The sequence below is a fragment of the Oncorhynchus clarkii genome, chromosome 11 (genome assembly GCF_045791955.1).
Source record: "Oncorhynchus clarkii lewisi isolate Uvic-CL-2024 chromosome 11, UVic_Ocla_1.0, whole genome shotgun sequence".
Classification (NCBI taxonomy): Eukaryota; Metazoa; Chordata; class Actinopteri; order Salmoniformes; family Salmonidae; genus Oncorhynchus; species Oncorhynchus clarkii.
The window spans coordinates 36,337,022-36,361,979 of NC_092157.1; the positions used below are offsets into that span (position 1 = coordinate 36,337,022).

General features: G+C 43.0%; 1 protein-coding gene and 1 pseudogene across 1 annotated transcript in view; one reads left to right on the top strand and one right to left on the bottom strand.

Moving 5' to 3' along the window:
* The first annotated feature begins 9,703 nt into the window (after nt 1-9,703).
* On the top strand, nt 9,704-14,114 carry LOC139420571 (elongation factor 1-alpha-like; annotated as a pseudogene).
* A 284-nt stretch (nt 14,115-14,398) lies between these two features.
* The window catches only part of LOC139420474 (arf-GAP with SH3 domain, ANK repeat and PH domain-containing protein 1-like), a 77,711-nt gene continuing 67,151 nt past the window's right edge, over nt 14,399-24,958 (bottom strand). The window contains exons 23-31 of the mRNA XM_071170658.1: nt 23,640-23,747; nt 23,191-23,425; nt 21,226-21,294; nt 20,117-20,254; nt 17,068-17,146; nt 16,872-16,936; nt 16,244-16,746; nt 15,859-15,981; nt 14,399-14,750 (exon numbers count right to left, since the gene is read on the bottom strand). Coding sequence (XP_071026759.1) covers nt 14,676-14,750; nt 15,859-15,981; nt 16,244-16,746; nt 16,872-16,936; nt 17,068-17,146; nt 20,117-20,254; nt 21,226-21,294; nt 23,191-23,425; nt 23,640-23,747 — 1,395 coding nt within the window. The 3' untranslated portion in view covers nt 14,399-14,675. The remainder of the gene's footprint in view (nt 14,751-15,858; nt 15,982-16,243; nt 16,747-16,871; nt 16,937-17,067; nt 17,147-20,116; nt 20,255-21,225; nt 21,295-23,190; nt 23,426-23,639; nt 23,748-24,958) is intronic.

The following is a 24,958-nucleotide window of genomic DNA, read 5'->3' on the forward strand; positions in this document are numbered from 1 at the left end:
TTTTTCAAAGTCACTGTGCATTTGCAATATGTTTTTTCACTATAGAATCATATTGCAAATGCACATGCAACTGGTCATCCCCCCCAAAAAAATTTAGATTTTTTTTATGTTTCCTTACTTTTTCAAAGTCACTGTGCATTTGCAATATGTTTTTTCACTATAGAATCATATTGCAAATGCACGAGCAACTGGTCACCCAAAAAAAAAATGTTTTGATTTTTTTTGTTTATGTTTCCTTACTTTTTCAAAGTCACTGTGCATTTGCAATATGTTTTTTCACTATAGAATCATATTGCAAATGCACATGCAACTGGTCATCCCCCCAAAAAATGTTTAGATTTTTTTTGTTTATGTTTCCTTACTTTTTCAAAGTCACTGTGCATTTGCAATATGTTTTTTCACTATAGAATCATATTGCAAATGCACGTGCAACTGGTCATCCCCCCAAAAAAAATTTAGATTTTTTTTGTTTATTTTTCCTTACTTTTTCAAAGTCACTGTGCATTTGCAATATGTTTTTTCACTATAGAATCATATTGCAAATGCACGTGCAACTGGTCACCCAAAAATAAAAATTTTGGATTTTTTTTGTTTATGTTTCCTTACTTTTTCAAAGTCACTGTGCATTTGCAATATGTTTTTTCACTATAGAATCATATTGCAAATGCACATGCAACTGGTCATCCCCCCCCAAAAAAATTAGATTTTTTTTGTTTATGTTTCCTTACTTTTTCAAAGTCACTGTGCATTTGCAATATGTTTTTTCACTATAGAATCATATTGCAAATGCACGTGCAACTGGTCATCCCCCCAAAAAAATTTTAGATTTTTTTTGTTTATTTTTCCTTACTTTTTCAAAGTCACTGTGCATTTGCAATATGTTTTTTCACTATAGAATCATATTGCAAATGCACATGCAACTGGTCATCCCCCCAAAAAAAATTTAGATTTTTTTTATGTTTCCTTACTTTTTCAAAGTCACTGTGCATTTGCAATATGTTTTTTCACTATAGAATCATATTGCAAATGCACATGCAACTGGTCATCCCCCCAAAAATTTTTTAGATTTTTTTTGTTTATGTTTCCTTACTTTTTCAAAGTCACTGTGCATTTGCAATATGTTTTTTCACTATAGAATCATATTGCAAATGCACGTGCAACTGGTCATCCCCCAAAAAAATTTTTAGATTTTTTTTGTTTATTTTTCCTTACTTTTTCAAAGTCACTGTGCATTTGCAATATGTTTTTTCACTATAGAATCATATTGCAAATGCACATGCAACTGGTCATCCCCCCAAAAAAATTTTAGATTTTTTTTGTTTATGTTTCCTTACTTTTTTAAAGTCACTGTGCATTTGCAATATGTTTTTTCACTATAGAATCATATTGCAAATGCACGTGCAACTGGTCACCCAAAAATAAAAATTTTGGATTTTTTTTGTTTATGTTTCCTTACTTTTTCAAAGTCACTATGCATTTGCAATATGTTTCAATGGGCAGGTACCATCACGAATTTGTCATGCTCAAAATTTTTTAGATGTATTTTTTTTTGTTTCTTACTTTTTCAAAGTCACTGTGCATTTGCAATATGTTTTAAAGGGCAGGTACCATCACGAATTTGTCATGCTATAAAAATCTTGCAGGAATGTGAAATTGACTGGCCCGATGAACTCGGGATGGCTTTGCAGTGATTCTGGGTCATCTCAATCGCTCGTTTGGGTTGATTTCAGAATGTCGCTTTTGGTGATGTTTTTTCACTATAGGATCATATTGCAAATGTACAAGAGTCAAGTGGACAAGAGTCCATCAGTCAATTAGATATCATTCTGACCACCAAACTGATACAAACTGACACCAAACCCACTTTTTCCAACTCGTTTAGTAGCCAACTATTACATACTTCAGAGCTGGCCCAAAATTCACAACCCCTTCGGTTCAAACCATAAAAAAACCATAAAACACGTAGTTACGTTCTAGCTGCGGGTCCATTTCTTATGTTATGTGTTGGCCTAGCTGAGGCGACCCCGAATCCCAAGTTTCGGCTCGATAGGTCATTTGGTGTCCGAGAAAAACCCTAATTGGTGCTGAAAATCCACTATTTTCCATGACTTGCTACGGGGTCCTTGAATGAGCTATTGGACAGAAACGTTGGGGTCTGTCTATATGGGCCGAGACGTTTGCAATGCACCTAGTCTTGCGACTCTGGGACATTTCTAAATGTCGTCATTTTCGTGATGCAAAAATGAATTGAAGTTATTTCAAATGTACGAGGCTGTTTCTCGGTCCGAGAACCTTCTAGAGCCACGTAACTCACCACGCACCATCTACGGGAGGTCTAGAACAGGTTTCTAAAGTTTCGGAACTCTAGGTCCGACGGTTCTTTTTTAGCTCCAACAAGGCTAACTATTGGAGCCACTGCAGGCTTCATTTTGGGCCTACTATTCTAATGCTCGCTGCGCCTAGACCGAGCGAGCTACGGTCAAGCGGGATATCTCGCTGAACTCGGTACGGCCTAGGGATTATGGTAATGCCATTTCCTGCTCTCTGTGTCTTTAAGCACCGCACTTTATCACTCCATCCTTCCTGTGTGTGTGTGAGGGAGCTTTTCTTTGACATCTGTTGGGATTAATGACTGATTTACAGTTCAGAAGGGTTACCTAGTCACACATATGAAGTTTTGGAGAGATGTGACTTTTTTAACCCTTCGAAACAGAGAGTGTGACCCAATTAAAGGCACTTCCGGTTGGCACAGGAAGCTATAAGTAAACACATGTCTTGATTTACATAGCCACTTACAGAATCCCGAGTTTTAAGTCTTTATGTTAAGAATTGACTGATCTACACAGGGTTGAATGCACTATGTCTATCAAACTGCAGGCAGTGTATGGGTAAACACTTTTAGGGGCATTTTAACCACTTCCGGTTGCTCCAGGAAGCTTAGATTCGACACAGGTAGATCTCATAGTGGCCTGATGGACTGGTACCGAAGACAGGTTCATACGGCATTCATAACCCATATAGGCTTCAGGTTGAATTTTGTGGTGCAGGCAATGTATTCCTATGGGGAGAGATGTCACTGTAATCTGTGAGATCAAAAAACCCTGTTTTACTGTGAAGGGTTAATGCCACACGGTCAAGGTTAGGCTTGTTCAGATCGGGAGGACCTTAGGAACATTCATGTGGTGGATGAACCCTAACGGTTCTCTCACTGCCACCCAAAATCAAATGACATTGTGGTGCAGGCTTCATTTTGGGCCTTCTTTTTTTCAAGTTTGCTGCACTCAGAACGAGCTACGGTCAAGCGGGGTGTCTCCTTGAACTCGGCACAGTCTGGAGACTATGGTGATGCCATTTTTTGTGTTGATTTCAGAATGCCATTTTGGTGATGGTCCCTCTCTGTTTAAACATATTGCAAATGTACAAAAGTCAACTAGCAAGTCAGTGTCCATCAGTCAATTAGATGTCATTATGACACCAAATGGATATCAATTGACACCAAACCCACTTTTTCCTACTCATTTAGTAGCCAACTATCACATATGTCAGAGCAGTCCCATAATTCACAGCGCCTTCGGTTTAAAACATAATAAAAAGGTAAAACACATAGTTACGTTCTAGCTGCGGGTCCAGTTCGGACATTATGTGAAGGCCTATGTGAGGCGACCCCGAATCCCGAGTTTCGGCTCGATAGGTCATTTGGTGTCCGAGAAAAACCCTAATTGGTGCTGAAAATCCACTTTTTTCCATGCCTTGCTACGGGGTCCTTGAACGAGCTATCGGACAGACACGTCGGAGTCCGTCTCTATGGGCCGAGCCGGTTTCAATGCACCTAGCCTTGCGTCTCTGAGACTTTTCTAAACGTCGTCATTTTCGTAATGGTCAAAATGAATTGAAGGTATTGCAAATGTACGAGGCTGTTTCTCGGTCCGAGAACCGTCTAGAGCCACGTAACTCACCACGCACCATCAACCGGAGGTCTAGAACAGGTTTCTAAAGTTTCGGAACTCTAGGTCTGACGGTTCTTTTTTAGCTCCAACAAAGCTAACTATTGCAGCCACTGTCTGTCTCTACGCACCCCAATACGTCCCTCCATCCAAGGTGTGTTTTAGTGTGATTTTTTTTTCCTTTGATTTTATTTGGGAAAAATGACTGATTTACAGTTCATGGGGGTTGCCTAATCACACATATGAAGTTTTGGAAAGATCAGACTTTTTTAACCCCTCGAAACAGCCCCTGAGACACCAGTTATGGCACTTCCGGTTGGCACAGGAAGCTATAAATCAACACATATCCCCATTGGGGTATGCTGTTACAGAATCCTGAGTTTTAAGTCCTTACGTTAAGAACTGACTGATTTACACAGGGTTGAATGCACTATGTCTGTCAAACTGCAGGCAGGGTATGGGTAAACACTTTTAGGGGCATTTTAACCACTTCCGGTTGGTCCAGGAAGCTCAGAATCAACACAGGTAGACCTCATAGTGGCCTGATGGACTGGTACCGAAGACAGGTTCATACGGCATTCATAACCCATATAGACTTCAGGTTGAAATTAGGGGTGCAGGCAATGTATTCCTATGGGGAGAGATGACACTGTAATCTGTGAGATCAAAAAACACTGTTTTACTCTTAAGGGTTAATGCCACACGGTCAAGGTTAGGCTTGTACAGATCGGGAGGACCTTAGGAACATTCATGTGGTGGAATTTTTCTTCTCACCCTAACGGTTCTCTCACTGTCACTCAAAAGCAAATGACATTGTGGGGCAGGCTTCATTTTGGGCCTACTTTTCAAATGGTCGTTGCGCTTAGACCGAGCGAGCTACGGTCAAGCGGGATAGCTCGTTGAACTCAGCACAGTCTGGAGACTATGGTGATGCCATTTTTTGTGTTGATTTCAGAATGCCATTTTGGTGATGGTCCCTCTCCGTTTAAACATATTGCAAATGCACAAAAGTCAACTAGCAAGTCAGTGTCCATCAGTCAATTAGATGTCATTATGACACCAAACCCACTTTTTACTACTCATTTAGAAGCCAACTATCACATATGTCAGAGCAGTCCCATAATTCACAGCGCCTTTAGTTTAAAACATAATAAAAAGGTAAAACACATAGTTACGTTCTAGCTGCGGGTCCAGTTCGGACATTATGTGAAGTCCTATGTGAGGCGACCCCGAATCCCGAGTTTCGGCTCGATAGGTCATTTGGTGTCCGAGAAAAACCCTAATTGGTGCTGAAAATCCACTTTTTTCCATGCCTTGCTACGGGGTCCTTGAACGAGCTATCGGACAGAAACGTTGGGGTCTGTCTCTATGGGCCGAGCCGGTTTCAATGCACCTAGCCTTGCGTCTCTGAGACTTTTCTAAACGTCGTCATTTTCGTAATGGTCAAAATGAATTGAAGGTATTGCAAATGTACGAGGCTGTTTCTCGGTCCGAGAACCGTCTAGAGCCACGTAACTCACCACGCACCATCGACCGGAGGTCTAGAACAGGTTTCTAAAGTTTCGGAACTCTAGGTCTGACGGTTCTTTTTTAGCTCCAACAAAGCTAACTATTGCAGCCACTGTCTGTCTCTACGCACCCAATACGTCCCTCCATTCAAGTTGTGTTTTAGTGTGATTTTTTTTTCCTTTGAATTTTTTGGGAAAAAATGACTGATTTACAGTTCATGGGGGTTGCCTAATCACATATATGAAGTTTTGGACAGATCAGACTTTTTTAACCCTTTGAAACAGCCCCTGAGACACCAATTATGGCACTTCCGGTTGGCACAGGAAGCTATAAATCACCACATATCCTCATTGGGGTATGCTGTTACAGAATCCTGAGTTTTAAGTCTTTACGTTAACAACTGAGTTATTTACGGAGGGTTTAGTATGTGTGTGTTATTTCAGAAAATCATAGAAAATCACAGAAATCTCGCAGAGCTCCGCAGCACACTTTAAAAAGATTCGTATGAACACCCTGCAACTGGATCTGTAACCGTTGAAAAAAAAAACGCCTATTTGTGACCATCGCCAAGTTGTCATTGTTCCGTTTCTCTTAAATGACGATAGATAAATGGCTGGTTCTTTTTTTACTGACACCGGAGGCTCCTTGACTTTGACCTGAAGTGGAAAAATAATTTCTCTATTTCCATTTAGGACCTTTAATCCCAGAAAAACGGCCATAACTCAAAAACCGTCGAGGCCTAGACGCCATCTTGTTCGGGGCCAACTGCCCATTATGCCAAACCTACGCTCACCAAGTTTCGGCTTCGAAATATTTTCCGTTTTCGAGATAAGGCCCCGTCGTGATTCGTGATGTTTTGCCAAATTGCCATATGATTCCGTATGCCCTCTTGTGGGAAATTCCGGGATAGCGGAAAAACGGTCAAAAACTTGTTTATTTTATAAAACGGAAACCGAATGTCCGACAAAGTTCATTTGATGACTTCCCGGTAGGTCTGGCCCTACCGCACGGCCCGACGCCGACCGCGAATTTTACAAACGATTTCGGACGTCTAGTAAGGGACCGTACATTTGCAATATGGACTTTCTCACTGATCATACACGAAATGCCGAAATGTTCCCTTAAGGTATGTAAGGTCCTTGGACTATAAGGAGTAACGTTAGGGCCTCTAGTCCATTATTGGGCTAGATGAAATGTAATGATTTCTGTTTGACAATGTAGTGATTTATCTCTGTTTGAAGGGGCTGTTTGTTTATGTCTGTTGCCATGGTAAACACATTCCCTAAGGCTGCCTGCTAGCAAGGAATCTCTTGGTCGTGCTCCGCTGCTCAGATGTTTTCTGCATCGTGCATCAACCAATGGTTGCGTGCCACGTTATCGACTGTCATCGACTGACAAAAGTCTGGGGTCACTTAGAAATGTCCTTGTTTATGAAAGAAAAGCATTTTTTTTTGTACATTAAAATAACATCAAATTTATCAGAAATACAGTGTAGACATTGTTAATGTTGTAAATGACTATTATAGCCAGAAATGGCAGATTTTTTATGGAATATCTAAAGTGCCTTGCGAAAGTATTCGGCCCCCTTGAACTTTGCGACCTTTTGCCACATTTCAGGCTTCAAACATAAAGATATAAAACTGTATTTTTTTTGTGAAGAATCAACAACAAGTGGGACACAATCATGAAGTGGAACGACATTTATTGGATATTTCAAACTTTTTTAACAAATCAAAAACTGAAAAATTGGGCGTGCAAAATTATTCAGCCCCCTTAAGTTAATACTTTGTAGCGCCACCTTTTGCTGCGATTACAGCTGTAAGTCGCTTGGGGTATGTCTCTATCAGTTTTGCACATCGAGAGACTGAAATTTTTTCCCATTCCACCTTGCAAAACAGCTCGAGCTCAGTGAGGTTGGATGGAGAGCATTTGTGAACAGCAGTTTTCAGTTCTTTCCACAGATTCTCGATTGGATTCAGGTCTGGACTTTGACTTGACCATTCTAACACCTGGATATGTTTATTTTTGAACCATTCCATTGTAGATTTTGCTTTATGTTTTGGATCATTGTCTTGTTGGAAGACAAATCTCCATCCCAGTCTCAGGTCTTTTGCAGACTCCATCAGGTTTTCTTCCAGAATGGTCCTGTATTTGGCTCCATCCATCTTCCCATCAATTGTAACCATCTTCCCTGTCCCTGCTGAAGAAAAGAAGGCCCAAACCATGATGCTGCCACCACCATGTTTGACAGTGGGGATGGTGTGTTCAGCTGTGTTGCTTTTACGCCAAACATAACGTTTTGCATTGTTGCCAAAAAGTTCAATTTTGGTTTCATCTGACCAGAGCACCTTCTTCCACATGTTTGGTGTGTCTCCCAGGTGGCTTGTGGCAAACTTTAAACGACACTTTTTATGGATATCTTTAAGAAATGGCTTTCTTCTTGCCACTCTTCCATAAAGGCCAGATTTGTGCAATATACGACTGATTGTTGTCCTATGGACAGAGTCTCCCACCTCAGCTGTAGATCTCTGCAGTTCATCCAGAGTGATCATGGGCCTCTTGGCTGCATCTCTGATCAGTCTTCTCCTTGTATGAGCTGAAAGTTTAGAGGGACGGCCAGGTCTTGGTAGATTTGCAGTGGTCTGATACTCCTTCCATTTCAATATTATCGCTTGCACAGTGCTCCTTGGGATGTTTAAAGCTTGGGAAATCTTTTTGTATCCAAATCCGGCTTTAAACTTCTTCACAACAGTATCTCGGACCTGCCTGGTGTCTTCCTTGTTCTTCATGATGCTCTCTGCGCTTTTAACGGACCTCTGCGACTATCACAGTGCAGGTGCATTTATACGGAGACTTGATTACACACAGGTGGATTGTATTTATCATCATTAGTCATTTAGGTCAACATTGGATCATTCAGAGATCCTCACTGAACTTCTGGAGAGAGTTTGCTGCACTGAAAGTAAAGGGGCTGAATAATTTTGCACGCCCAATTTTTCAGTTTTTGATTTGTTAAAAAAGTTTGAAATATCCAATAAATGTCGTTCCACTTCATGATTGTGTCCCACTTGTTGTTGATTCTTCACAAAAAAATACAGTTTTATATCTTTATGTTTGAAGCCTGAAATGTGGCAAAAGGTCGCAAAGTTCAAGGGGGCCGAATACTTTCGCAAGGCACTGTATTTATCATCATTAGTCATTTAGGTCAACATTGGATCATTCAGAGATCCTCACTGAACTTCTGGAGAGAGTTTGTCTGCACTGAAAGTAAAGGGGCTGAATAATTTTGCACGCCCAATTTTTCAGTTTTTGATTTGTTAAAAAAGTTTGAAATATCCAATAAATGTCGTTCCACTTCGTGATTGTGTCCCACGGAGGCTGTGTCCCACGGAGGCCCATTATCAGCAACCATCATTCCTCCAATGGCACGTTGTGTTAGCTAATCCAAGTTCATCATTTTAAAAGGCTAATTGATCATTAGAAAACCATTTTGCAATTGTTAGCACAGCTGAAAACTGTTGTGCTGATTAAAGAAGCAATAAAACTGGACTTCTTCAGACTAGTTGAGAATCTGGAGCATCAGCATGTGTGGGTTCGATTACAGGCTCAAAATGGCCAGAAACAAAGACCTTTCTTCTGAAACTCATCAGTCTATTCTTGTTCTGCAAAATGAAGGCTATTCTAGGTGAGAAATTGCCAAGAAACTGAAGATCTCGTACAACACTATGTACCACTCCCTTCACAGAACAGTGCAAACTGGCTCTAATCAGAATAGAAAGAGGAGTGGCAGGCCCCAGTGCACAATTGAGCAAGAGGACAATTACATTAGTGTCTAGTTTGAGAAACAGACGCCTCATAAGTCCTCAACCTGCAGTGTCATTAAATAGTACCCACAAAACACCAGTCTCAATGTCAGCGCGCGATGCTGGCCTCCAGAATAGAACTTCAGAATAGTGCGCATGTGCAATAACTTTGAACGTTGTAGTGTTGTACGAGAAGACTGCAGCCCAGGTAAGGAACAAATAGCAAGCAAACTAATTGGAGCAACATCAGTTACATTTCCTTGAGCAACTGCAATTGTGGCTGATTTAATTTAATTTATCCTCCTACAGATGGGTAATAGCTCTTTCAAACATGCCTGGGAGAGGGAGTGAGGAATAACCATTGACACTTCATTGTTGAAATTCAACACCCACAAATACACCACTACGATAATTGATGCTCCCTGCCATCGCGATTTCATCAAGAACATGATCACTGGGTCATCACAGGTAAGCTGTCCATGGTAGCCTATCTGCCTGTGGGGGTTTGCAGTTTAGGCCAGGGATGGGGAAACTCCAGTCCTCGGGAGCTGGTGTGGTTTCACACTTTTTCCCATCTCTAGCAAACATAGCTGGTTAAAGTAATTGCATTCTAAACTGGATATGTTGATTATTGGAGTCAGGTGTGTTGGCTGGGGCAAAAGTGACACCAATCTGTCCCTATAGGACTAGTCTATCACTAGTTTAGGCCAATGCGAATGATTGGTCTTGGTGGTAACCTAATCTTGTGCCTTTGTTCACCATTCATTTCAGGCTGATGTTGCCCTTCTGGTGGTGTCTGCTGCCAGAGGGGAGTTTGAGGCCGGTTTGGCCAGACCAGGGAGCATGCCTGACTCGCCTACACGCTCGGTGTCAAACAAAACACATTGACGAAGTGATCCAAAGCGTGAGCATTTTCCTCAAGAATCAGCTATGATCCCACTGCTGTGTAATTCGTTCCAATCTCGGCTGGACCGGGGTCAAGCATATTCTCCCATCTCAGAAAGTGAGAGAATTTTGATTTAATTTATAAAGATGTCTGCTGTGTACATGTCACTGTTCAAAGGTTCCAGTGTGGAAGATCAAGACTGGGATTCTGAAGCCTAGCATGATCCTGTCCTTCTCCCCTGCAAAGCTTACTGCAGAGGTCAAGTCCATTTAGATGCACCACCAGGGTCTGGAGCTGGCTGGGCTTGGTCACAACGTGGGCTTCAACATGAAGAACATAGCTGTGAAGACCTTCCGCTGCGAAGATGTGGCTGAGAACTTTGTACTGTGCTCATTTAGTTCTGTATTACTTCCCACAGCTCATAATCTGAACCATCCTGTCAAAATCAAGACGGGCTACTCTCCTGTGCTGGACTGCCACATCACCCACATGACCTGCCACTTTGCAGAGCTGAAGGAGAAGCTTGACCGTCGCACAGGAATGACGCTAGAGGACTTTCCCCAGACCCTGGAGTCTGGAGATGCTGCCACTGTCAAGATGATCCCCAACAGAACCCCCTGAGAGCTTTTTCACCTACCCTCTTTGAGGTACACTACACTTCTCACCATCTTTTCAGGGTACTGGCAGTGAGCTTAGAAATTATAGCTGTTACTGCATAACATTTTCTAGATCAATGTTTTACTAGCACATGGCTTTCCTTCCTACATGTCTGGTCTTTTAACAAATGGCTGCTTGTACACCAGGTGCTCCCCATCTAGACTAGATTATGATTTTTCAACACTGATACAGATACCGATTATTGGAGGACCAAAAACGGATTAATCGGCCAATTTAAAAAAAATAATAATAATTGTATTTGTAACAAGGACAATTACAACAATACTGAATGACACTTATTTTAACTTAATATAATACATCAATAAAATCAATTTAGCCTCAAATAAACAATGAAACATGTTCAATTTGGTTTAAATAATGCAAAAACAAAGTGTTGGAGAAGAAAGTAAAAGTGCAATATGTGCCATGTAAGAAAGCTAACGTTTAAGTTACTTGCTCAGAACATGAAAGCTGGTGGTTCCTTTTAACATGAGTCTTCAATATTCCCAGGTAAGAAGTTTTAGGTTGTAGTTATTATAGCAATTATAGGACTATTTCTCTCTATACGATTTGTACTTCATATACCTTTGACTATTGGATGTTCTTATAGGCACTTTACTATTGCCAGTGTAACAGTATAGCTTCCATCCCTCTCCTCGCCGCTACCTGGGCTCGAACCAGGAACACATCGACAACAGCCACCCTCGAAGCAGCGTTACCCATCACTCCACAAAAGCTGCGGCCCTTGCAGAGCAAGGGGAACAACTACTTCAAGTCTCAGAGCAAGTGATGTTTGAAACGCTATTAGCGCGCACCCTGCTAACTAGCTAGCCATTTCACATTGGTTACACCAGCCTAATCTCGGGAATTGATAGGCTTGAAGTCATAAACAGCGCAATGCTTGAAGCATTGCAAAGAGCTGCTGGCAAAACGCACGAAAGTGCTGTTTGAATGAATGCTTACGAGCCTGCAGCTGCCTACCATCGCTCAGTCAGACTGCTCTATCAAATATCAAATCATAGACTTAATTATAACATAATAACACACAGAAATAAGAGCCTTAGGTAATTCATTTGGTCGAATCCGGAAACTATAATTTCGAAAACAAAATGTTTATTCTTTCAGGGAAATACGGAACCGTTTCATATTTTATCTAACGGGTGGCATCCCTAAGTCTAAATATTGCTGTTACATTGCACAACCTTCAATGTTATGTCATAATTACGTAAAATTCTGGCAAATTAGTTGCATATACCCTGACTCTGTGTGCAATGAACGCAAGAGACGTGACACAATTTCACCTGGTTAATATTGCCTGCTAGCCTTTCTCTTAGCTAAATATGCAGGTTTAAAAATATATACTTCTGTGTATTGATTTTAAGAAAGGCATTGATGTTTATGGTTAGGTACACGTTGGAGCAACGACAGTCCTTTTTTTGTGAATGCAACGCAGGACACGCTAGATAAACTAGTAATGTCATCAACTATGTCTAGTTATAACTAGTGATTATGATTGATTGATTGTTTTTTTTATAAGATAAGTTTAATGCTAGCTAGCAACTTACCTTGGCTTCTTACTGCATTCGCGTAACAGGCAGGCTCCTCGTGAGGTAGGTGGATAGAGCGTTGGACTAGTTAAGATTGAATCCCTGAGCTGACAAGGTGAAAATCTGTCGTTCTGCCCCTGAACAAGGCAGTTAATCCACCGTTCCTAGGCCGTCATTGAAAATAAGAATGTGTTCTTAACTGACTTGCCTAGTTAAATAAAGTTGTAAAAAAAAAAAAAAATCTGCACCGATTTTAATTGTTATGAAAACTTGAAATCGGCCCTAATTAATCGGCCATTCCGATTAATCGGTCAACCTCTGATCTAGACTATGGCTGACTTCGGTTTTTACAATACATGACAATACTGTGTTCCTTCCAAAAGGTCGGTTTGCAGCAAGGTGCTTGAAGCAGATGTTTGCTGTGGGGGTCATCAAGTCAGTGGATAAGGATCAAAGAAGCACGCACAGAAAGGCCATGTCTCAAAATGAATTAATTTTAGTTCACCAGTTCTGTTATGAAAAGAGCTTGAAGCATCAAGTTGACTGTGTGTGTGTGGGTGTTGCAACACAAGGCACTGTTTTTGAATGTGAAGTTGCTTTTACATTTGACTCCTCTGGAATGACTTAAGGAATTGAATGGCCTGTTGCATTTTAGACTGCAATGTTTAAATGTGCAAAAAGCTTCAGACTGAAATAAGTATTTTACTTTCCCTGAAGTTCTGTACATTTGTAGCAAATCTTGTACAACTAGTCATTTTTATTTAGAAGGGACTACAAGTGTTAGTTTCTGTACATGCTGTTCTCGTTTTGCATTAGTAAAATTAAGGCAGCTGGGTTGGTGACACTTATTCTTACTATTGGAATATAAAAAAGGCAAATGATTCAAATCCATTACAACAAAACACTTTAATACAATGGAATGATTGGGGTTGATATTCCTTTACATGGAGTGTAAACCAGAGGAATTAGTCAATGGGGAGGAAAGGACACATCTATCAGTTCCATCTAGTTGCAATGACCTGTCCAAAAAGCACTCAGCAATCTAAGGATAACACTGGGCTAGGCAAACTTTATTTCTGCTCGACTGCCTCTTTCTGGATGAATTTGAATGTCCACACCGGCTACATCTTAGTTTGTCTAAACAGTGGCACTTATGACTCTTGTCCCATGTATAAATCCTGATTGACCTAACCCTGTATGGGTTTGAAGTGTCAATGGACATTTGTTCAAATCTCCCTAGGCCATCTGAGAATTCTCCCCAATTATTGCTTAGACTGACCTCATTGACCTTACCATGTCCTCATGAGTGTTAGTAGCGATCAGAAGTGGTTCTTCAAACCCTGAGTGGCTTTTTTTTAAATAGCACTGCTTAATTCCAGTCATGTTTCTACCATGCACAGAAAGGTCTACATAGTAAGGTGGAGATGACTGATCACACAGTGAAACGGTGTTAAGAGGAGAGAACTACTGGTGACCTGTGAGGTTCCACAGGGGCTTCTGATATCCCACCGTACAGTAGCAGCAGGTGTGATACTGAAACAATCCTAATACATGTGCACCACAAAGCGAGCAACGACAAGGAACACACTGAATGAAGACGTATTTCATCATGAGTTATCATGGTACGCTTCAGTCGGAGACATGAGAATCTCTTCAGTCTAATGGAGGTGTAGGATGACGAAATTGTGAGACATGGGTGACATGGTTTCTTTCGTATTTGTCCTTCTCCAGAAATGCAAGCAATGATATCAGTGATGCCCACCAGTAAAATGATTACAGATAATATTTAAACACGGCTGCCCTGTTATCTGGCAAGCAGAGAGCACATGTATGATTGTACATGGTTGTACAATAAAACATGTATATACACACACACACAGAAATATATATGTATATATATATATATATATATATATATATACATATATATATATATACATATACATATATATATATATATATACATACACATATACATACATACATACACATATACATACACACACACACACATATATATATATATATATATATATATGTACACACAGTAACAGCATGAACAAAGACTTTAGGGTAAGTGCTAGGTTTTGAGAGTGGCTATGGCAGTCATAGGCCGTGCTCTAAGGTTAAGATAATACTGGTAAGAATACTTGTTTTATTTACAACATGGATGTGCTCAGCATCCAGTGGCTAGTTGAGCTTACTTCGGTTTCTTGTGTTTTTTTTCTTTAGCACACTGGTTTCATATGTTGTTACAGTAGCTATTTACAGAACAGGGATACTACTAGGGGTGAGGGCGGGGGTTTATAGTGCAAGCCTCATCTGGCTGTCATTCACTTAAGATGTGGACAAAGGACATTGGGAATGCCCCTTTCCTTTCCGTCTGCCCTTCAATGTGGCCGATCTGAAAGGAAACAGAGAGAGAGAGAGAGAGCGAGAGAGAGAGAGAGAGAGAGAGAGAGAGAGAGAGAGAGAGAGAGAGAGAGAGAGAGAGAGAGAGAGAGAGAGAGAGAGAGAGAGAGAGAGAGAGAGAGAGAGAGAGAGAGAGAGAGAGAGATAACGTGTTAGGTGAGGGCAACCGCACTGAACAGTGTTCCTGTTCAATGTTTAGCCTGCTATAAGGTCTGTTTGGCTGTGAGTACGGCAAAGTGGTAACTAGTTAAGGTAACACCAGGGAGCCTGCTAGGTCGGGACTAGGTTAAGGTAACACCAGGGAGCCTGCTAGGTCGGGACTAGGTTAAGGTAACACCAGGGAGCCTGCTAGGTTGGGACTAGGTTAAGGTAACACCAGGGAGCCTGCTAGGTTGGGACTAGGTTAAGGTAACACCAGGGAGCCTGCTAGGTCGGGACTAGGTTAAGGTAACACCAGTGAGCCTGCTAGGTTGGGACTAGGTTAAGGTAACACCAGGGAGCCTGCTAGGTTGGGACTAGGTTAAGGTAACACCAGTGAGCCTGCTAGGTTGGGACTAGGTTAAGGTAACACCAGTGAGCCTGCTAGGTTGGGACTAGGTTAAGGTAACACCAGTGAGCCTGCTAGGTTGGGACTAGGTTAAGGTAACACCAGTGAGCCTGCTAGGTTGGGACTAGGTTAAGGTAACACCAGTGAGCCTGCTAGGTTGGGACTAGGTTAAGGTAACACCAGTGAGCCTGCTAGGTTGGGACTAGGTTAAGGTAACACCAGTGAGCCTGCTAGGTTGGGACTAGGTTAAGGTAACACCAGTGAGCCTGCTAGGTTGGGACTAGGTTAAGGTAACACCAGTGAGCCTGCTAGGTTGGGACTAGGTTAAGGTAACACCAGTGAGCCTGCTAGGTTGGGACTAGGTTAAGGTAACACCAGTGAGCCTGCTAGGTTGGGACTAGGTTAAGGTAACACCAGTGAGCCTGCTAGGTTGGGACTAGGTTAAGGTAACACCAGTGAGCCTGTTAGGCTGAAAAGGGGTTAGGGTAACACCAGTAAGGGTGTAACAGTTTAAGTGTAGCACCAGTGAGCCTTATAAGGGGCCGTTACTCACCCACCACTCCCCGTCCTCCTCTCCTGTCACTATGATCACCTCTCCCTCCACAAACGTCAGCTCATCATCGTTGTCAGCCTGACAGTCATAGATTGTCTTCACCCGCCGAGATTTGGTCTTCCCCTAAACACACACATGAACATTACCAAAATGTCACTAGAGACAAGTCAATAGTATGTGGACTGGTCTGGTTGCCAAAACATTCTGTGTTGTGACCCACCAATTAACAATGTCACCACAACCCTGTCTGTGGCCTCAACCCAAGAGGAACTGGCCACAACCCACCAGTGGGAACCCACTACCATTTGCAGAACTACCTAGATATTATTCAATAATACCAGAAAAGTGCTATGGTTTCTGCTGTGTGTCCTTGAGTGAACTTTACCGTGTTGATCTTCCGGGGCAAGGGCACTGGTGTCTCTGGAGCACACGCTGGGCTCCCATTGGTGTCCTCGCTGCCCTGGGGGGACGGGCTCTCCGTCTCTGCCTGTTGATTAGCCACCGGGGAGTCGGGGGGCTGGGGCTTCGGCGCAAGCTCTCCAGGGGGTGGTCTCGGATTGGGCAGATCTGCTGCCCCTGGTTTCGGATGGCCGTCTTGGGAGAGCTGAGGCTTGGGGGGTAGGTCTTTGAGCTGGGGTTTGGGCGGTAGGTCCCCTAACAGGGGTTTGGGAGGGAGGTTGGCGAGCTGGGGCTTGGGGGGCAGTTCTCCAGGTTTAGGGGGCAGTTCAGAGAGCTGGGGTTTGGGGAGAAGGTCCCCTAGTTGGGGCTTGTCGGGAAGGATGGCTTTTGTTAGGCATTCAGGTCCTGGAGGGGATTTCTGGAGCACCTCCGGAGGCAGGCCAGGTTTGTCCATAGATGGGTGTATGGTGTCGATCTTACGCAGTGCCACTAAGAGAAGAACCAGGACACAGGTACTATATTAAACATATGCTGACTCTAATGCTGGGTCATATGCCACAAATAATGTGCTCCCACCATCAGTTATAGGCATTGCTTATCCCATTTCAACGTACCTTTCTGAGGTAGTTTGGGTAGAACCCTTGGACCAAGTGTAGACTTTGTGTTGCTGGAAGTAGTGCTAAAACAACAGATGGTTATTTGAAGTTAATGAAACATGATCCGATCAGAACTCTCAATCTGGCTATCATACGTAAAGAATATTCTGGAAAATATTGTAAATGCCTGCATCCGAAATGGATGTCTGTGTACCTTTGCTGCTGTGGAATGCCCTCAAACTTGTTGGACAACGGTGACATCTTGTTCGCAGGAGGAGGGGTGGAGTCACTTCCTGAAATATCGAGATGGTTGTGAAAGATGGAAATATGCTGCTCAGTGTCTATACATAATAATGTATAGACACTAATAATATATTCAGCCCTATATTTCCCCAAGTCCCAAAATGGTCACCTAAATAAGCACAGCTTGTATGTTTGATTTAATTCTCCTGATTCAATTATTATTATTTTAATTCATAATAATTCCTTATGTTTCTTATGTACAAATATCTGAAGTTCATCTATACATAACATATTGATATATAGTGCATTCGGAAAGTATTCAGGCCCCTTCAGTTTTTCCACATTCTGTTACGTTACAACCTTATTCTAAAATGGATTTAAATTAGTTTTTTTCCCCCTCATCAATCTACACACAATACCCCATAATGACGAAACAAAAACAGGTTTTTAGAAATGTTGGCAAATTTATAAAAATCAAAAAAACATTTACATAAGTATTCAGACCCTTTATTCAGTATTTTGTTGAAGCACGTTTGGCAGCAATTACAGCCTCGAGTCTTCTTAGGTATGACGCTACAAGCTTGGCACACCAGTATTTGGGGAGTTTCTCCCATTCTTCTCTGCAGATCCTCTCAAGCTCTGTCAGGTTGGATGGAGAGCGTCGCTGCACAGCTATTTTCAGGTCCCTCCAGAGATGTTTGATCGGGGTCAAGTCCAGGCTCTGGCTGGGCCACTCAGTACCTTCAGAGACTTGTCCTGAAGCCCCTTCTGCGTAGTCTTTGCTGTATGCTTAGGGTCGTTGTCCTGGTGAACCTTCGCCCCAGTCTGAGGTCCTGAGCACTCTGGAGCAGGTTTTCATCAAGGATCTCTCTGTACTGTGCTCCGTTCATATTTCCCTTGATCCTGACTAGTCTCCCAGTCCCTGCCGCTGAAAAACATGATGCTGCCACCACCATGCTTCACCGTAGGGATGGTACCTGGTTTTCTGCAGACGTGACGCTTGGCATTCAGACAAAAGAGTTCAATCTTGGTTTCATCAGACCAGAGAGTCTTGTTTCTCATGGTTTGAGAGTCCTTTATGTGCCTTTTGGCAAACTCCAAGTGGACTCTTATGTCCTTTAGGTGCCTTTTACTGAGAAGTGGCTTCCGTCTGGCCACTCTACCATAAAGGCCTGGTTGGTGGAGTGCTGCAGAGATGGTTGTCCTTCTGGAAGTTTCTCCCATGTCCAAAGCAGAACTCTATCAGAGTGAACATTGGGTTCTTGGTCACCTCCCTGACCAGGGTTCTCCACCGATTGCTCAGTTTGGCTGGGCGGCCAGCTCTAGGAAGAGTCTTGGTGGTACCAAACTTCTTACATTTAAGAATGATGGAGGCCACTGTGCTCTTGGGGACCTTCAATGCTGCAGAAATGTTTTGGTACCCTTTCCCATATCTGTGCCTCGACACAATCCTGTTTCAGAGCTCTACAGCTCTATAGCCATCACTAACACAGAGAGGCTGCTGCCTACATACAGACTCAAATCATTAGCCACTGTAATAAACGGATCACTAGTCACTTTAAAAAATGCCACTTTAATAACGTTTACATATCCTACATTACTAATCTCATATGTATATACTGTATTTTATACCATCTATTGCATCTTGCCTATGCTGCTCGGCCTTCGCTCATCCATAGGTACATATTCCATCCCTTTACATTTCTGTGTATTAGGTAGTTGTTGTGAATTGTTAGATTACTTGTTAGATATTACTGCATTGTCGGGAACTAGAAGCACAAGCATTTCGCTACACTCGCATTAATATCTGCTAACCGTGTGTATGTGACCAATAAGATTTGATTTGACAATTCCTTCAACCTCATTGCTTGGTTTTTGCTCTGACATGCACTCTCAACTGTGGGACCTTATAAGGTGTGTGCCTTTCCAAATCATGTCCAATCATTTGAATTGACCACAGGTGGACTCCAATCAAGTTGTAAAAACATCTCAAGGATGGTCAATGGAAACAGGATGCACCTGAGCTCAATGAGCTCACCTCGAGTCTTATGGCAAAGGGTCTGAATACTTATGTGAATACATTTGCAAACATTTCTAAAAAACATTTTTCTCTTTGTCATTAGGAAAGGGGAAAGGGAAAGGGGGATACCTAGTCAGTTATACAACTGAATGCCTTCAACTGAAATGTGTCTTCCGCATTTAAACCAACCCCTCTGAATCAGAGAGGTGCGGGGGGCTGCCTTAATCGACATCCACATCTTCGGCGCCTGGGCTAATGTGCACAGTTTGATGCGAGAAAATTATAATTCAATCCATTTTAGGCTGTAACGTAACAAAAAGTGGAGAAAGTGAAGGGGTCTGAATACTTTCCGAATGTACTGTACTATAACTGGTATACAAATACAAATATATTGCTGTACCCCAACATGCAATTTTTATAGTAGAAGAGGTGGGGGCTGAGCTTTCCATTAGCTACCATTATGGACTATTATGAGGTACAGAAGCTGTACGCTAGTGATCTGGTATTCCTCAGGTAATAATCAGCATTTTCTTCCATACTAATGATGTTTGAGGGCGTTGTCTCACAGTAAGAGGAGACTGTAATATGCTGTTTGTATATCACATGACAGACAAGACAACAAAAAAATAAAAATAAAATAATGATCTGACACATACATTAAACAGGATTGCCATCACACAACAAAATGATCAGGCTGTGTCTGTGTCATTTATAAACAGCACTGAAACACTCTGGTCATGGGGAGAATATGGTTGGAAACCTCAATACTAGGCCAGATATGGGTAACTCTGGTCCTGTAGGGCCTCAGTGTGGGTATGCAATTAGATTGACCTTAGTTCAATCATGTGTGTTAGTGCTGGGCTGGACCAAAGGCCTGCACACACTACGACTCTCCAGGACCAGAGAGTTGAATGTAGTATAGATCATGTCCTTCTAATAAAGACGGCCAAGCAGTATTCAGATGTGCCTGCTTGGGTCTGGCCACAGAGGGAGGACTCACCCCCGGATAAGCCCCCTCTACTGTGGGAGAGCGGGCTGGGCGGGTCAGACAGGGTGCGTTTGTGCCCAGGGGGAGGGGGCGGAGGCTTCTTCTTAGACAGGGTGGAGCTGCCTCCAGGGGTGAGGGTGGAGGGAGGAGCTGGAGGGGTGACAACATACAAACTCATGCAGTGAAGGGACAGGCGATGGACAGGTGTCATTCATTCGGTCACCTGGGTTACCAACAGGAAGGTGAGGGGCTGGGGAAGGTAGTTTGAGAGGGAGGTGTCTTGCCATCAGGACAGGGTTCAACAAAGTTGCTGGACAACGTGGGGGAGATATGTTAACACAACATCAATGCAGGTAAAAAAAAAACAGCATACTGGTGAACAGAAAAATCCTGGATGGGAAAACAGAGAAGATGAACAGAGAACAATGTATAGTGTGTGTGTGTCGTTTCGTCCTATCTTTGTAGGTGGGTGTACACCACAAGAGGTGGGTGGCCTCTTAATTGGGGAGGAAGGAAGGGCTCGTGGTAATGGCTGGAGCAGAATAGGAACGGTATCAAATACACCAAAGGCATGGTTTCCATGTGTTTGGTGCAATTCCATTTACTCCATTCCAGCCATTATTATGAGCCGTCCTCCCCTCAGCAGCATCCTACGATGTACACACTCCTGAGATTTTGGGACCTACATACAGTAAGTTCTCCCGAAGCAGCTAGTCCCATTCCCAGCAGTGTGTAAGCCTGGAAACAGACGCTAGAAGAACGTGGCTAATAGAGAACTCAGCCGGTCAGAGAGGAAAGTCAAATGGAACCCTATATCCTACCTATATGTAGTGCACTACTTTTAGACCGCATAGGGCTCTGATCAAAAGTAGAGCACTAACGTAGGGAATATGATGTCATTGCGTCAGCTATGATAACACTTTACAGCTCAGGGGTGGCGACATGTCACAAAATGTCATGAGACTGTGGGTAAGCAAATAACAACGAACCACACTGCTACAGTGCCATTGTTACAAGTTGAAGACGCCACCCGTTTTTTTACTGGGACGTAAAGTGCTACTAGTACAACTGGGCAGCAGATGTATACACAGCAGGACAAAATGTAAAAACGGGATATTCACTGATGTATGGTCGAGTGCCAGCCAGAGTGGCGTAGTGCGAGTGAGAGCCGAGGAATGCCAAATGGGGCGCTGAAAGAGAAAGAAAGGATAAAAACAGAGAGAGAGAGAGAGACAGGGATGAAGAGTGTGGGAGAGAATCTATGTCAAGCTCAGAGAGCTTCTCCCACACACTGGTTTGCATTTGAAAGTACACCCTATTCCCTATGTAGTGCATTACCTTTGACCAGAGTCCTTTGTAGACCTTGGTCAAAAGTAGTGCACTAATATAGGGAATAGGGTGCTTTTTGGGACGTCGACAATATAAAGCAGCCGATAAAATCTTATCAGTGACAAACAAAGCAAAAGAGTAGAAATTGCAACCGGCAAATGCCTAAGCAAGCTACTCCAATGACCACTTAAAAAGAGACCTGCGGGTAAAATCTCTTGTGGGTAAAAAGCAGTTGCTGGTTTTCTTCACTCCACTCAACAGCGTATTGGCATCAACAATGTAGCCCACCGTATTGTAACAAGGATATAGTAGTTTGTATTGGCATCAACAATGTAGCCCACCGTATTGTAACAAGGATATAGTAGTTTGTATTGGCATCAACAATGTTCTGTATTGTAACAAGGATATAGTAGTTTGTATTGGCATCAACAATGTAGCCCACCGTATTGTAACAAGGATATAGTAGTTTGTATTGGCTTCAACAATGTAGCCCACCGTATTGTAACAAGGATATAGTAGTTTGTATTGGCATCAACAATGTTCTGTATTGTAACAAGGATATAGTAGTTTGTATTGGCATCAACAATGTAGCCCACCGTATTGTAACAAGGATATAGTAGTTTGTATTGGCATCAACAATGTAGCCCACCGTATTGTAACAAGGATATAGTAGTTTGTATTGGCTTCAACAATGTTCTGTATTGTAACAAGGATAGTGAAGAGTAAACTGTGGTGTGAGTGTTGGTGTTCTAACTCCTGTCCGCAGGGAGGGATGTTATGGTTCATTATAATTGTGCTGACTGCTGGTTGCCTCCAGGAGTCTGTTTGTATATGGTCAGATAGTGTTGATGATAAGGAAGTGTGCGGTCTTCGTCCCAAAAAGCACCCTATTCCCTATACAGTGCACTGTTTGACCAGGGCCCATAGGGAATCACATAGGGCTCTGGTCAAAAGTAGTGCACTATGTAGGGCATAAGGTGCCATTTGGGACGCATCCCCTGGATTCCCATAATGAAGCATTAAAAAGACCAGCCGGGTGTATTATCCTATCTGGCTGTGTGCATCTCCACTTTCCCTTTCACTCCCGCCTCGCCTGCAGCCATCATTTCCCGGGAGGTGCCTTGCTTGTGTAAGCAGTCTATATGACAGCCACTTCCCACCCTGATTGACAAATTACATTCCTCTCAAGGGTGTGTGTGTATGTGTGTGTGAGAGAGAGAGAGAGAGAGAGAGAGAGAGAGAGAGAGAGAGGGGGGGAAAGATTAATCATATCAGCAACTTGGTTAACTAGTGTTATGATAACAATGTTTTATACAGAGCAAAACAGTAAACCGTATTACTGTGTTATTCCTGAGTACCAGTGTTAGAGATAAGAGACAACTTGCAAGTCTCCATTTATGTAAATGCTAGCCAACCTGCTGAGTATCCAATGAACATTCCACAACTGGCCACACAACCTTTAGGACATTTGCATTTAAGGTAGAAATTTGCATGAACATCAATGCAAAAAGAGGAGATAGGTCAAACATGATCTCATTATATCTCCATGTATCTTGTCATGCTTGTCACACTGATAAGAGTGCTCCGGGTTGAAGTTTCCCCTAGGTACAGATCTAGAAACAGCTTCCTCTTTCCCCATTCCTATCCATAACCATGAGTGGGTAAAACGCAAAACTGACCAAAGATGAGCATCTAGGGGTAACTTCGCCCTACACTGATAAGCGTCTGGGCCCTAGCCAATCACAATCAGGTCTCACCTTTGCCTTGGTTCCTGGGGGGCAGGGGGGGGGTGTCGGCCACAGGGGAGGAAGAGGAAGTGAGGTCGGTGGAGGCGGAGTACATCTGGTTGGTGAAGGCGCTGTAAGACATGCGCTGCTGCTTGTCCCGGTGGCTGATGAAGCCCGGCAGAGACAGCTTGTCATGAGGAGACATGCTGGATGCGTGGCAGAAACTCTGCGGCCTGGGAGAGCGGTCTTTCTTGATGGGACTAGGCTGCAGACAGAGAGGGGAAGAGAGAGACAACAGGCGCGTCAACGTGGAAGTGTCAACATGGAAGAGTGTCAACTTGGGAACTTTGACTTTCACGTTGGCCTGAATCATGCATTGACGTCAATGGGAGATTGGCGCAAACATTTAAGCGCCGCGTGTGGATTTCAAGTTGTGTGCTTATGCCCAGGCGTGTGTGAACGTCAAGTCCCAGTCCGACCTTGTCATCCAGATCGTCATCGCTCTCGTCGATCTCATCAAGCCTCAGGCTCCACTCATACTCCACGTGGATGTGAGGGTAAAACTTGCCCGCTGCAGCCTGCAACAGCTGGGACAAACATACACACGTTTTGATTACTTTATTTGGATCCACAATGAAACAATAAAATACAGAGGAGGACCTACATGTTTAAAAGGTCGTACAAATAAAACACACTGGGATTATACTCCACGAAGCAAGTCAGTCGAAAGGAACTGTATTTTAACCAACAATCTACCACAATGAATAGATGACATGCAACATGAACAAGATTGTTGTTCTCCTTTACTTTGATGTGCAAAACATGACATAACATCCCTAATGGCAAAGCACCAACTCACGGTTTTATGCTACACGTGCCAACGGTAACCATACACCAGTAATGGTTTCATCTCTGGGAGAATCTCAATTGCATTTCCTTGACTCATCGCGTGCTCTCCTTGTCTCCTTCTCAAAACCCATTGGAGGAAAAGGTCAGAGGGGAGGAACCTTTGACTTTCTTATCCTATGTGTTTTGAGAAGGAGGCAACGAGAGATGTATTTTTGGGATAGCTGCCAGTGTGGCCATGAGATGGGGGTAAAGATGGCGGACGGGGAAAAAAAGGAGAAAAGTGGAATATGAAATGGTGGATCCCACAGAACTTTTAGAAGAGCTACAGAAGGAACTTGAGCGTGACGAGCGTGAGGATTAAATAATTGCGGCGGCAGATGTGATGAAGACCGCCAAGCTTGAGCCTCGTCTTGATGATGACAAAGATGAATCTGGCCCAGTGGGAGTGAGATTTTTTTGGAGAGAATGGATCCTTGCCTTCTGGCAGATCCATATGTGGTGTCAGGTTCGGTGGAGAAGAGGTCGGGGAATGTTGGGTCGGTGAAAGTGAATCGTGTCGATTTTTTTTTTTTTTTTTGCCGTCCAGAAGGAGCGTGCGCTCTGCCATATGCGACTGGGAACAAGAACTGTGACTTTGCTTTCCTCTCTGGAGCAAGGCCGCTATTGAAAGGAGTGATAACTGGAGTGGTGTTAAGTGTTGAGGAGGATCAACTGAAGTTGAAGATTCTCCATGTCTGCGACGACCGCCGTTTGGTGCAACATAGACCCGATGGAGAGCGTGGTGAAACAGAAAATACCGAGTTTTGATGCAGAGTTTTTACCAGATAAAGTCAAGTTAGGACGTGTCAGTTATCCCCGTGAGAGCTTTTGTCCCGAATCCATTACAGTGTTTTAGGTGTCAAGCTTATTTGTCATGTGGCAGCAGCTTGTAGGAGGGAGATGTGAGAAG